The sequence below is a fragment of the Sinohyriopsis cumingii genome, chromosome 2, assembly GCF_028554795.1.
Source record: "Sinohyriopsis cumingii isolate HCF-2022 chromosome 2, ASM2855479v2, whole genome shotgun sequence".
In the NCBI taxonomy this organism is placed as follows: Eukaryota; Metazoa; Mollusca; class Bivalvia; order Unionida; family Unionidae; genus Sinohyriopsis; species Sinohyriopsis cumingii.
The window spans coordinates 47,274,677-47,290,712 of NC_142962.1; the positions used below are offsets into that span (position 1 = coordinate 47,274,677).

Consider the following 16,036-nt stretch of genomic DNA (forward strand, 5'->3'; position numbering starts at 1 on the left):
AGTATTGTGCTGTTGTGTCTACAGTTCTTTGTTGAATCATAAACAGTATTTCTTTGTTTGAATTTCTGAATAAAATTTCAAGAAATGTCTTTGTCCAAGGATTCTGTATGAGCACTCAGATATTTCCAGGAAAAAGAATTAATCTTTTAGAATCCAAATAATTTGAGGACAAATTAAAATATAACTCCAAACTGGTCACAAACAAACACCTTCCAGTCTAAAATCCAAACAGATTCCCGGATGAGGGTCAACCCTCCAGAATTTCGAGAACAGTGTAGCAATATTTACTTCTAAAAGTCACATAGTCCCAGTCAGCCTCGATTTCACTATTATCATTTACACATTAAGAATGAATTTAAAAAAGTTTACTTGATTCTCAATCAAGGCCAGGAACTAGGTCAGCATGAGGATACAGGTTTATATGCCACTGGAGGTAGATATTGATAGTAACCTGGTTTATATGCCATTGTATGCAGATATTGATAGCAACCAGGTTATATGTCATCATATACAGGTATTGATAGCAACCAGGTTTGTATGCCACTGTAGGCAGATATTGATAGCAACCAGGTTTATTTATTTTCTTTTGGTCACTAAAGGATTAGCTAAAAAGAGCTGTTATTCTATCCTTCTCTTTTTCTACAATCATCAGTATTACTGAACAGTATCAATGCAGTACTCACAAATGAAATTTTGAACATTTTATTTATATGAGCATTTGGATAGTCTGGTTAGATTTTCACATTTTAAAGGGAATGTAGTTGTTCTTTTTTTCCTTCCCATTCTGATTAAAAGGTTATGTTCAGTTGACCATTTGGTTCATCAGTCAAATTTTAGCTTTCATACTTATGAAAGTGAACAACTTCATTCCAGAAATATTTCGTTTTGTATGATAACTCTTTCTAACATGAACTTCAGAACTTTATTATATTGGTTACCAAAAGATAGATGAACTGGAATTCAAAAGGTTGTCAGAACATGAATCTTTATCTTTGACTGTCAGGTCACCTGATTATGAGTAGATATCAATTTTAATGCATAGATTTTATGCAGAAATTCTATCTTGACCCTGCCTTTGGTATCACTTAACGTACATGTAAGTACAAAACCCAACCATCCATCAGCACATATTTGTTAATGCTAATACTTCTAGGCACCTGGAGGGTTGGCATGAAACTACACATATATTCATCCCTTGGTGTATTGAAAATAGTGGTGCCTGGACATCCAATCTTGAAAATCTTGGTATTGCTAATCCTCCTGAATTGATATTCATATCAATATAGGGTTTTCACTGAAAGATTTCTTATAATGTCTGGTTAGTTCTAAATGAAAACTGGTGCCAATCTGATGTCCACTATGACCACAAAAGCAACCATCTTGAATATCTTGTTATTGCTGTTCCTTCTACACGGGGGGCCCAGAGTAGCTGAGTGGTCTAATATAGCAACCTGGTTTATATGCCAACCGTTCCAGATCATTGCCATCTCACCTCTGTCTGTGTGGGATGGAGTCTAGGGCTCAACTAATGTGGGTATGTGAGAAAGCTTGCCAGTAGCTTCTTGTGGGTCAGTGGTTCTTCCTGGGGTTTTCCAGGTTTCTTCCTCCACCAGTTATACTGGGGGTCATGTATAGCCTATCTTGTGCTATAACATGGTGTTAAACCCTACAACAACAACAACCTTCAAAATGGAAAGCAATGTAGACTTGGGGTTTTCACCAGAAGACTTCTGTTGATGTCTAGTTGGTACACAAATGTATTGCGAATCCAGTATGGCCACCACAATGGCCATCTATACAAACTTGTTAGAACTGCATCTCCAGAATGAATGGTCTTATCAATATGATGTATTCACTAAAACACTTCTTATGATGTCTAGTTGGTTGTAAATGACAGTGGTGCTAATCTAACCTCCAGAATGGTCACCACATCAGCCATCTTGAAAATCTTGTCAAAATCCAGCACTACAGTGACTGGCTCACTGGTGATGAACAAGAACATGCTCAGAAAATGTCAACCATTAGGATGCTGCTTTAGACTGGGTGTTTGAATGACAATGATTCATTCTATGGTCATCATAGATTTATATACTGATGTATGGTAGCAGTTAAATCTACAATATAAAAACAAACATTCAAGTACAAATACAAACAAGAACTACTATAGAAACAAAACAATACAAACTTTACACAATTAATACAAATATCATCCATAATTATAAATTATTTACAATCCTTACAATCTTTACCAGAGCTAAGACTTCTTTGTAGAATGAAAGAAATAACAGAAGTAGATGTATATATTTTACAAGTGCTACATACTGGAAAGAGTTTTATAACTGCTCCTCATGAAGACTTCTGATAGACTGCATTGAGGGATAGACTGCAGTGAGTGAAAGGAGGATAGACTGCAGTGAGGGAACAGAGGATAGACTGCAGTGAGGGAAAGGAGGATAGACTGCATTGAGGGATAGACTGCAGTGAGTGAAAGGAGGATAGACTGCGGTGAGGTAACGGAGGATAGACTACAGTGAAGGAATGGAGGATAGACTGCAGTGAGGGAAAGCAGGATAGACTGCATTGAGGGAAAGGAGGATAGACTACAGTGAGGGATAGACTGCAGTGAGCGAAAGGAGGATAGACTGCAGTGAGTGAAAGGATGATAGACTGCAGTGAGGGAACGGAGGATAGACTGCATTGAGGGAAAGGAGGATAGACTGCAGTGAGGGAAAGGAGGATAGACTGCATTGAGGGAAAGCAGGATAGACTGCAATAAACTGCAGTGAGCGAAAGGAGGATAGACTGCAGTGAGCAAAAGGAGGATAGACTGCATTGTTAGAAAGGAGGACAGACTGCATTGAGGGAAAGGAGGATAGACTGCAGTGAGCAAAAGGAGGATAGACTGCAGTGAGCGAAAGGAGGATAGACTGCAGTGAGCAAAAGGAGGATAGACTGCAGTGAGGGAAGGGAGGTAAGACTGCAGTGAGGGAAAGGAGGATAGACTGCATTGAGGGAAAGCAGGATAGACTGCAATGAAGGAAACGGTAAACTGCAGTGAGTGAAAGGAGGATAGACTGCAGTGAGCGAAAGGAGATTAGACTGCATTGAGAGAAAGGAGGATAGACTGCATTGAGGGAAAGCAGGATAGACTGCATTGAGGGAAAAGAGGATAGACTGCATTGAGGGAAAGGAGGATAGACTGCAGTGAGGAAAAGGAGGATAGACTGCAGTGAGGGAAAGGAGGTAAGACTGCAGTGAGCGAAAGGAGGATAGACTGCAGTGAGGGAAAGGAGGATAGACTGCATTGAGGGAAAGAAGGATAGGGTGGGGTTAGTAATATACACCAACATGCAATGCACATTCTATCATGATGAACACTTTTATCTTTCACTCACTCTATAGACACAAGTTACATGAGATGATCTCCACAAATGTATTGTACTACATAAAGCAATGCACAGTCCAGCAGGCTGTACACTGTAAACACATAATGGCAAGACAACACATACAAGGGATATAACATTTATGCTCAGTGTAACACTGACTACACATCCATGCTAAAGTTTGTTACTAACTGAGTACCAGACATGTGAGCTGATGTGTACTATCATCCTCTTTTTCTCCTTTGGTTTGGCACCTCCACTTTTGACTTAAAAATGTGGGTTTCCCATAGCCAACACCTTTTGGTTTAGTTGGTAACCACTTTTATATCAACCAGTACAACATTATGACTGGGCATCAGACATTATGGTTGTGTACTTAATGACCTGTGGTGCCACAATAGTTTGATTCTCAGCCACTCGGGTCATATTTGGCTTCCAAGATTAGAACATGCTTTATACTTAGCTTAAAGCAGCAGCCAGATATAAATAAGGAACACAAATCATTGTTGCTGTCTGTCAGTCCAGAGATCAGTGATGGAGTACTGATGCAGCTTTCAAACCAGTCCATGACATTGACAAGGAATATAAACCACTGGTGCATGAGTATCTGCTCCAAATTGCAGTTGGCACATATCAGTTCACTTGAGGGTGTAATGAGTATGTGGTTGCTATATACTGCTTTAGATGAGGGTGGAGTGAGGATGTGGTTGGCACATACTGGTTCAGATGAGGGTGTAATGAGTATGTGGTTGCTATATACTGCTTTAGATGAGGGTGGAGTGAGGATGTGGTTGGCACATACTGGTTCAGATGAGGGTGTAATGAGTATGTGGTTGCTATATACTGCTTTAGATGAGGGTGGAGTGAGGATGTGGTTGGCACATACTGGTTCAGATGAGGGTGGAATGAGGATGTGGTTGGTGCATACTGGTTAGATGAGGGTGGAATGAGGATGTGGTTGGCACATACTGGCTTAGATGAGGATGGAATGAGGATGTGGTTGATGCATACTGGTTAGATGAGGGTGGAATGAGGATGCAAGACAGATAGACATTGAGTGCTGGGACCACCCAGATCATCCTGTCAACCTTTATAGCTAGGCATAATGCAATTTTGCTGTCAGATCAACAGCCCAAAGTACTACTACCAGGCACAACTTTTACTACAATGACAATGTAATACTTAGCAATACAGTCTTGGTGATAACATTTCCATCATGTTATGTAGGGCACACAATCACTGACAGAAGCACATTTATACTTGAAAAGAAAGACATACTCTTCTGCATCACAGTAATTGGCCAGAAATCAAATATTCAACATTTGGTGCATCTGCAAATAAAGGGCATGGTATGGGCAGCAGTAGCTGAAGATGTGTGTCTGCAGGTAAGCTAACCTTCCACCTGTGTTGATCACTTAAACTTTGATATCAAACTGCTTAATGTTGCTATACCAAAACTTTCAAGACCCGAGAGATTTTCACCTTTGAAAAACCTGTAGAATTTAAACCTCCTTATGGTCAGAGGCACCTGGCATTCAGTTGGTGAATAGATAATTGCAATGAGTATGATACTTTGCATGGGTTTGCAGTTGAACCAAGAACAAACAAAAGTCTATTCATTTATAGAAATTAAATTGCATGTAATCAAGGCCATAAAGTATTAAGACTGAAACATAAGTTGAAGCCTGCAAACAGATGTCTGCTAACAGATGCCATGCAGACAGATGCCTGCTAACAGATCCCATTCAGACAGATTTCATGTAAACAGATACCATGCAGACATAGTGCACTACATTTCATTTTTTAAAAACATGGCCTTCCCTCTGATCCTTGTTACTCTTTATTATGGAAAAGCACCATCTGATGTAAATTAAATAAAAAATGATTGTCAAATGGCTGAATGAACAAAACGTTAATGATGGTATTGGTAAATATACATCCAACTTGAGCTGACATCATGGGATGAGGAGTTTCACTGTAGCCTGGACAACCAGATGTTTTCAGATTACTGTCATTCCAATGGTACCCTCCAACTTCCTGACAGGAATTCCAGTGGGACTCTCCAACTGACTAGCGGACATTCCAGTAGGATCCTCTAATAGACTGACATTTCAATAGTAGCCCCAGTGCCTCTTCACCAAGTCTAACCAGAGTTGGGTCAGAATGCCCTTTTATGATAGCTGCTTTGATTCTGACACAGTAGAGCAGGCACGGGCAACTTCCTCCAGGGTGTGGGTTGGATAAGTGATTTTTAAAGCCACACTGTATGATGTAAATTAGCAGATAAAACCAGGTCACAGGCTGGATCTGCTGGCTGTATTTTACCCACCCATGCTTTAGAGCATATTGTGTTGTGTAACATGGCCGTGGTTTCAGTGGATATTTACAGAAATCAGGACATGGGTAGCCATCATCAGCATTGACGTAATTACCTTCCAGAGATTATGTTCATCCTGGCATGGATAGGTGTGATTATATTGCACCAAGTTGTACGAGATATGTCTGCTTCCACCATCTAATGACTTGTTCTCCACTAATGGTAATTTGAAAAAATGAAAGGTATCCTGGCACCCTTTTTTACCCATTATAGAATGACCTACATGTACATTTAAATAACATTAATCTGTTGTTGTTGTTGTTGTAGGGTTTAACGCCATTTTTCAGCACATGATAGGCTATACATGGTAGCCAGTATTAATGGTGGAGGAAGAACCCGGGAAATCCCCGGAAAGAACCACCGACCCTCAAGAAGCTACTGGCAAGCTTTCTCACATATCCACATTGGCCGAATCCGAGACTCGAACCCATGCAGACAGAGGTGAGATGGCAGTGATCTGTAATGGAGAGCGCTTTAGACCACTCGGCCACTCGGGGCCCCACACATTATTAATCTGTAATGGCTTTCCTCTAGTTTTGGTCTTTGATGAATGCAAGTTAACGAACTTTATGACTATTTCTATGAACAACAGATATATTAAACTTACTCAATGAGGAATATTATTTTCTTTAGAAATGCTTATACATGTAACACCAGAAGTGTGAGTTCTCATGTTGTTATTGAGTATTTTCCATTTCTGAAACCCAAAATATGTTTGGTAACTATGAGGAAAATGTTGTCATTTTTGTAAAACTTAAATCTCTAGTCTCTTGCTTTTAAAGAAAAATAGAAGTTTTTTGTATCTGTAGTATTTATTTTGTAATAAAACTGCAGATGCCATTGTGCTTGTCTCTTAATGTTCATGCACATGTGTGTGTTTGGTATTAATCATGATGCAATTTGGTCAGCTTACCAGGCAGAAAATACAAAACATCTCTACCACCATGGTAACATATGTTTTTCTTTCAAATTCCAAACCAGAAGAAATTGATTCCATTAATTCAGGGAAATATTTTAAATGTCATACAGCTAACAAAAGAATATAAACAAATCCAGTGCTGACATGTGACATTGGTAATGAAGTCATATCCATGGGAAAAAAATACTCCCAGTTGAAAGACAGAACTTGAGATATATATTATAACATTAAAATAAACGAACCTTGTGAAATTACTGTTTAAACTCTTCCCCACAGCACTTTTGTAGATATTTTGTGGTATGTCCTTTTGTCCCTTGTAACATGAACTCATTCTGTATGGACTGAGGAAGAATGATCGCATTGTGTATGATACTTTAGGAGAGTAAGGCCATTATGTATCCTTCACGTATCAACATATGCTATTTTCATCTTCTTGGCAGGGAGCATGAAAGGCTTTCAGATTTATACAAATGATACTAACTCATCACCAGATATGTCTTCCATTACAAACAACAGAAATGACCTTTAAATGACCTTCTCATAAGCCACTTTTAAAAAATTGATAAAATTTTAGCATAAGCATCCTTACATATGTTGTTGTGGGGTTTAACGCCATTTTTCAGCACACGATAGGCTATACATGGCGGCCAGTATTAATGGTGGAGGAAGAACCCGGGAAAATCCCGGAAAGAACCACCGACCCTCGAGAAGCTACTGGCAAGCTTTCTCACATACCCACATTGGCTGAATCTTAGACTCGAACTGCCGCAGACAGAGGTGAGATGGCAGTGATCCGTAACGAAGAGCGCTTTAGACCACTCGGCCACTCGGGGCCCCCATCCTTACATAAAGGTCATTATGTTTTTTATTTACAGTTCTTTATTTTCAAGATTTTTAACATGTCATTAAATGAAGTAAATGAGCAGTGACAATACATCATGCATTAGGGACAGACCATTTAATTTTTGTGGGGTGGGGGGCCTGGAAGTTTGTTGACAACAAATTTCTGGACATCTGATATCTTGAAAAAATGTTCCTGCTCAGATTAATAAAAAAAAGAAGAACCTGAAAAGATTATCTTCAGAATTAAAAAAAAAAAAAAATATATATCCTGGTTTGAGAAAAGATCCGAACTTGCCACCCATTTAAATGGTCAATCTCTTATGAAGAGATTAAGAGACACACAAGATTTATAATAGCAGACCACTTGCCCAATGAACTAGTCTAATTTTTATTTGAAGTAGCCATATCTTTTGATATTTGAAGCAGCTGATTAACTGACATAAAGTAGGATTGTATTCCAAAATCTGGATCTGTAAGCAATACTTAGTGATTGATATCTCCATCATTAAAATAATGTTTTAATAGCAGTTATACCTTTGCTGTAGCTTGCCTTTTTCGTGTCCATATGGTGCCTTGTTAATGGATATGTGTCATCTTTGTGACCAGAGAGAAATTGCTTCACTGGATTGCAGTTTTTCTTCAGTAAATATATTGTGGGGGTATGATATGGTGCTTTGGTTGTTGTTATCTAGGAAATGATTGACCACATTGTTATTGCCTGGATCAAGCAAAGAATAAAATATGGAATCAATGGATGAAATAACAGAGATCTGATCATAGATATAGAATAGAACAACATGAGCCCCAGTATGTAAAATACAGCAGTTTAGTCAGTTACAAAATGAAATTGAACATGACATTTAACTCATTCAGCCCCAGACCCGTTATCACTGCTGCTATGCCCCAGCAGCGCTAAGCTGTGTCTAGCTGCGTGTATCCCAGAGTTTTTACCTGTTTGAAAATTTTGTAAACATCGTGCACATGCATTCACTCTTACCTTAATTTCTCTGCTTATATCCAATTAAAATCCAAGAAAGTTTCACCATTTATTGCAAATGAATTTGTCTACACAGTGATGTATTTTTTTTCCCTATTTGTCCAAGTCTTTCACGACTTATTTATACAGAATTTACAAAATTATGTGCAACGTTTATCCGCAAGAACTCGATCATCAGCGCTGTCAGCATCCACATCTTCGGACGATTCAATCTCAGAAACTTCTATGTCCGAATCGAAATCTCACAAAATATCCAACTAATGAACATATCTTTCCTCAGCTTGCTCAGTATTTTCAAGATCAAACCCGAGAAACTCCTCATTTTTGCTCTCATCAAAAATCACTCTTACGTCGGCCATCATTTACGATTTTTCATGACCAGAACACGTGTAGTTAAACCGTTTTCAAAACAGGAGCCCTTAGCTTCTGAACAATTCAAATTTCCGCAAATGAAAGTAAAATCATTTCTGATTGGTTTAATAGTTGTTAGTTCTTGGAATAAACCCATTTCTAACCAATCAGAGACGTTGAATCTAACACACATTCATCACGCTTGGAGACGGGATCGGCCATTGAATGCAGAAACCGGATCACGCCTACAGACGGGATCGGAGCTTAAAGGGTTAAATGATAACACTTTCTCTTAGAAATAGAATTACAAAATTTATGCAAAACGCAATTAGCTGTTCTGTTAAACCAGTAAAATATTGACTCGAGTGAATGATCAAACTCAAATTGCCAGAATGTTAGCATAACTTGGTTGCTTCTGGTCCTTTCCAAATCACTGTTGGAATGTTAGCATAACTTGGTTGCTTCTGGTCCTTTCCAAATTACTGTTGGAATGTTAGCACGACATGGTTGCTTCTGGTCCTTTCCAAATCACTATTGGAATGTTAGCATAACATGGTTGCTTCTGGTCCTTTCCAAATCACTGTTGGTGACTGACAGGTCAGCATTGCCTTATTTCTCTCACTCTCTCTCTATCTCTGGTGGCCTAGTTAATCATTTGAGTGTCTGCCTTGGATGCGGTTGGTCACGGGTTCAAACACCAGCCAAGTCATACCAAAGACTTTTAAAAGAAATGGTACTAACAGCTGCCTTGCTAGGCAATCAGCATTAAGATGTTAATATTAGGGCTGGTTGGCCGGTGTCAGGATAATGGGACTGAGTGGGACATCATGTTACATGTCTGCAACATGATATCCTAGTGCTAGACATAATTATAAACTGCCACACTGCAGACATCATTGTGCTAAGACTGAAAAATTGTTAAAGCTATGTTAAAAATCCAAATCACACACACACACACACACACACACACACACACACACACTCACACTCTCTCTCTCTCTGTAGCACAGGTATGGGGCTATTCTCTCTCCTTCAAATAAATATAAAACACAACCTAAATATTTCTCAGGTTTTCTTCTCCTGGGATCAAACAGTATCCCACTCTTTATACATCAGATATTATTTTTTTGTAATTCAACAGAACTAAACTATTGTAGTCATTTTGCAACCTGAAAATGATACATGGTCCTGTTAACATAAAATTAATGTTTCTCTAGCAGCTACTCACATTCCTAACTGGAATCATGACATAACTGGACCACTTAGATGAACAGTTACATCCCATTGTTGACTGTAAATTACTGCTGAATGATGTCAGTTGACACATGCAGATTATTTTGGTTAAGAGAATGCACAACTTAATTGTAACTTTACCTTTGTGCCCTTTTGAGACTCGCTCTTTCTATGCAGCCAACTCAATGACTGGTTCCAAGGCCTCTCAAATTCTTCATGACCCCCACCCCCATCCCTTGGACAATTTATTTAATGAGAAAACTTACTTGTTAATTTTCTTGGAGCCCCTCAGACATTCCCTTTTTGCAGAAAATCTTGAACTGATGAATTTTGCAAGTGAAATTACTTAAAACATTGAATTTCATCAGGGAAACACCCCCACCATGCCATTTAGCTTAGCAAATCTAGAATAACTTTCTCGAACTGCCAAAAACTTTACCATCTCTGTTGGACCATTATCCTAGCAGGGTCTAATTAAAATTCAATCATACCCTCAAACAGAGCATATTTCATTATTCGCAGGCAGCAGTAGCCTATATCTTAAATGGTTACATGTCATGCTGACAACTACAGTATGTGCTGTGACAAAACAATTTTTAAAAATTGGCACCATTACATATATTTTGATGTTAAATTTTCCTCTCTTTCAGAAAATTGTTCTTAGTGTGACCTCTTAGGTTACTATGCTGTATTAAACTGCTTAGGGATTAGGGTAAACTCATATTCATTATCAGTTACAACTTGCAATGGGTAAGTCTTCTGTGTTAAGGAAATTATGCATGCCTTACCCTAATATAGCAGGAATTATGTATTCTGTTTTCTTATATAATTGTCTAAACACCAAATTTGGCTTTTTTTCATCTTTATATGTTGATAATTGATATTGTGTGTGTGTTTGCTTTTGTTTTTTAATTAATGTTTAACAGCTGATCATCTTTCTTTACAATATAGAAAATACAGGTAAGTTTCCATGGTTTACCTTGTGTATGCAACATTGTATATATATGTATCACACACCATATGTATCACACACCATATAAACAACAGATGAGTTCATGTGTGACATTTTATAACATGTCATTTTAGTCATTGTTTTCTTCTTGGCTTGTTCAGAATGCACATGGATAAATCATTTTGCATTATGTTCCACTAAAATTTGGAATCAAGCTGATTCTAAACATAGATATAGAATATTCATTTTTTCTCTTGCAAACCCCCAAAGGGTCTCACTATAAGATGATTAGCTTTTAAGGTTAGAAAGCACTCCATGTTGCAGAAAATTATGGGACCAGTTCTTTTGGAGGCAGGTGAGGCCCCCCAGGAGGGACTGAATGTTTGAGGAGAGCATTGAACAGATTACTTTCAGAGTAGCTTGTTGCTTCCTCCAGCAGTGGAAGAGAAGCATTATACTCGTCACATCCTGGATAGTGTGTCACACCCTTCAACTTTGGGGTAGCATATTGTGCCATTCTGAGTAGGAGCAACAGCATCATACCCTGTTCCCTCTACTCTAATTGCACCTAAAACAGTACTTGTGGGAAAGCTTATGTTGTTTACAAAAATTCCTGGTGAAGTCATTTTACAAACCAGACCTTTTGTAGCAAGTGTATCACCACCCATTTTTCATGTGCTTTGTGCGTAATGCACATGCAGATTGCTGGTGCATTTATTATTAAGATGAATAGGAATTTTTATGTTTCTTGTGCATTCTTCATTTTCAGGTGACAGGCCCTAGGTTTAACATCAATGTACCACATCGATTCCAAGTACACAGCTACAAGAGGCCCACATTCTGTGACCACTGTGGTTCACTGCTCTATGGGCTCATTCGACAAGGTATTCAGTGTGAAGGTGAGTTATATACAAGTCCTGATGCGTAGAAAACAAATGTCGTATTGATGAAAGTACAGTTAAGTTTATGGTTTTAAAGTGTACAATTATTTGACAAAAGTAGATCCGAGTACAAGTTTATGTAGAACTTCTGATTGAGCTTGAAGTTTCAAATTGACTGCTTGTGTACAAATATTTTGTGTCCTATTGTATTACATTTTTTCAAGATTTCGTTTACAAAATTGCAATTTGGGGAGGGATTTGTGCTGCAACCCATTTAACACTTGTAGCGATTTATTGGCTTGCCAGTATGAAGTATTGGAACGCTTGTGCTATGACCCCAGCACCATTAATGTTGGCATTAGCAGGTCTAGAAGGGAGGTTTAAGTTTTATGTTCACGGTTTTGATTATGACTCTTAAGAAAGAACTTTGCATTTTCATTGTTTTGTGTTTGGCCTGGCTTTGAATACCTATTTACCCAGTTTTATTGGGTTTTTTTGTGTGCAATTTTGAGGAAATGTTTTTTAGGTTAAAAGTTTGCATTTGAGGTTTGTATTTAAAGTTTTGTTTATTGCCCATAGGAACGTCAGTGTATCTAAAATCACGTGCCAGGCCTAATTCAAAACTTTGGTGCTGCTTGGACTTCCAGTATGGCCACTATCGCTACTACTTCTGGGTTGATGGTCAGATTGATGTGGTGTTTATGTCAGAATACTTCTAATGATGTCTAGTTGGTCCTAGATGAAATTTGTGCTGTATGGCCTCTATGGCAGTGATCTTGTAATTCTTGCTGTCACCACATCTCCTCAACAAAAAGTCATATTGACATGGGGTTTTCACCTGAAGTCTTCTTACAGTGTCTAGTTGGTCCTAAATGAAAATGATGCTTGTCTGACATCATGAAAAGTTTGTATCTCTATTGAACTTAACAGATGACCATTTACATTGTGTTTTTACCAAAAGACTTCTTATGATGTTTGTTGTTCGTAATTAAATTGGTACTGATATTGCAGCAGATATACATTTGGAAAGCTTGTTATCAATTAAGAATATCAGTTCCAACACATGGCAGTTTTGAATTGAAGAAACAATCATATAATGGATTCCTGGAAATTTATTACATCGTGTAGATTTTTTGAAGGACTCATCTTTTGCAATCATGGAAAATTTCTTGTGATTTAAGTTTTGCATTTAAGATTGCAAGCTAAAGTTTGTGTTTAAAGTTTTGGTTATATATCTGTCCAAGAACTTGCATTTCATTTTCACTTCTTTGTGTTTATAAGCATTTTCACTTTTGTGTGTTTATAAGTATTCTCCAGCCAGTTTTAGTACCTCTTGTCATGGACCAGAAGGACTATTATGATTACCTTTTTTCTACTGTGGCCTTTATTTTTCTGTCCATTAGCACAAATGTGTTATTACTTTTCCTGCCACTTGGAGGATTGCTCTTAAACTTTACATATACATTAATTCCTGGTACAGTTGGTCATAAATGAACATGATGTTGCTCAGACATTCAACATAGTCATCATAGGAGCCATCTTGGAAATCTTATCACCGCTCCTCATGATTTGATAGTCATATCATCATGCAGTATACTCACATCATCATGGGGTATAGTCATATCATTATGGGATATAGTCATAACATCATGGGGTATAGTCATATCATTATGGGATATAGTCATAACATCATGGGGTATAGTCATATCATCCTGGAGTATAGTCATAACATTATGGGGTATAGTCATATCATTATGGGATATAGTAATATTATGGGGCATAGTCATATCATCATGGGGTATAGTCATAACATTATGGGATATAGTCATATTATGGGGCATAGTCATATCATCATGGGGTATAGTCATAACATCATGGGGTATAGTCATATCATTATGGGATATAGTCATATCATGGGGCATAGTCATATCATCCTGGAGTATAGTCATAACATCATGGGTATAGTCATATCATTATGGGATATAGTCATATCATGGGGCATAGTCATATCATCATGGGGTATAGTCATAACATCATGGGGTATAGTCATATCATTATGGGGTATAGTCATATTATGGGGCATAGTCATATCATCATGGGGTATAGTCATAACATCATGGGGTATAGTCATATCATTATGGGATATAGTCATATCATGGGGCATAGTCATATCATCATATGGTATAGTCATAACATCATGGGGTATAGTCATATCATGGGGCATAGTCATATCATCATGGGGTATAGTCATATCATCCTGGGGTATAGTCATATCATCCTGGGGTATAGTCACATCATCCTGGGGTATAGTCACATCATGGGGTATAGTCATAACATCATGGGGTATAGTCATATCATTATGGGATATAGTCATATCATGGGGCATAGTCATATCATCCTGGAGTATAGTCATAACATCATGGGGTATAGTCATATCATTATGGGATATAGTCATATCATGGGGCATAGTCATATCATCATGGGGTATAGTCATAACATCATGGGGTATAGTCATATCATTATGGGGTATAGTCATATTATGGGGCATAGTCATATCATCATGGGGTATAGTCATAACATCATGGGGTATAGTCATATCATTATTCGGTATAGTCATATCATGGGGTATAGTCATATCATCATGGGGTATAGTCATATCATCCTGGAGTATAGTCATATCATCATGGGGTATAGTCATATCTTCCTGGGGTATAGTCATATCATCCCGGGGTATAGTCATATCATGGGGTATAGTCATGTCATGGGGTATAGTCACATCATGGGGTATAGTCATATCATGGGGTATAGTCATTCATCATGGAGTATAGTCACATCATCATGGGGTATAGTCATATCATCCTGGGGTATAGTCACATCATCATGGGGTATAGTCATATCATCCTGGGGTATAGTTATATCATCATGGGGTATAGTCATATCATCATGGGGTATAGTCACATCATCATGGGGTATAGTCATATCATCCTGGGGTATAGTCACATCATCATGGGGTATAGTCATATCATCCTGGGGTATAGTTATATCATCATGGGGTATAGTCTTATCATCATGGAGTATAGTCACATCATCATGGGGTATAGTCATATCATCCTGGGGTATAGTTATATCATCATGGGGTATAGTCATATCATCCTGGGGTATAGTTATATCATCATGGGGTATAGTCATATCATCCTGGGGTATAGTTATATCATCCTGGGATATAGTCATATCATCATGGAGTATAGTCACATCATCATGGGGTATAGTCATATCATCCTGGGGTATAGTTATATCATCATGGGGTATAGTCATATCATCATGGAGTATAGTCACATCATCATGGGGTATAGTCATATCATCCTGGGGTATAGTCACATCATCATGGGGTATAGTCATATCATCCTGGGGTATAGTTATATCATCATGGGGTATAGTCATATCATCCTGGGGTATAGTTATATCATCATGGGGTATAGTCATATCATCCTGGGGTATAGTCACATCATCATGGGGTATAGTCATATCATCCTGGGGTATAGTTATATCATCATGGGGTATAGTCATATCATCATGGAGTATAGTCACATCATCATGGGGTATAGTCATATCATCCTGGGGTATAGTCACATCATCATGGGGTATAGTCATATCATCCTGGGGTATAGTTATATCATCATGGGGTATAGTCATATCATCCTGGGGTATAGTTATATCATCATGGGGTATAGTCATATCATCATGGGGTATAGTCATATCATGGGGTATAGTCATTCATCATGGAGTATAGTCACATCATCATGGGGTATAGTCATATCATCCTGGGTATAGTCATATCATCATGGGGTATAGTCATAGTCCTAAATGGATGATCATCATGACATGGGGCTTTACTAAAAGACTTCAAATTATGTCTTTGTTCTGAATGTAAGTGGTACCAATCTGATATCCAATATGCCTACCACATCAGCTGATTCAAAAATAATGTCATTGCTGTAGAATATCAGAGATGGTTTCAACATTCAACATTAAAATCGAAGAAATGGTCTTGTCTTGAGTTCAAGAAAATTCTTTTTGCCCATCAGAGCACTAGTCCCTTC

The 16,036-nt window shown here is 38.1% G+C and overlaps 1 protein-coding gene across 4 annotated transcripts in view; it reads left to right on the forward strand.

Annotated features, from left to right (window-relative positions):
• Positions 1–16,036, forward strand: part of LOC149804774 (calcium-independent protein kinase C-like) — a 105,899-nt gene that overhangs the window by 42,018 nt on the left and 47,845 nt on the right. For all 4 annotated transcript variants that reach the window (XR_016416619.1, XR_016416618.1, XR_016416620.1 and 1 more), the window contains exon 6: positions 11,825–11,954. Coding sequence is in view for 1 of the 4 variants with exons in the window: in XM_089944363.1 (XP_089800489.1) it covers positions 11,825–11,954 (130 nt within the window). In the remaining 3 variants the exon portion in view is untranslated. The remainder of the gene's footprint in view (positions 1–11,824; positions 11,955–16,036) is intronic.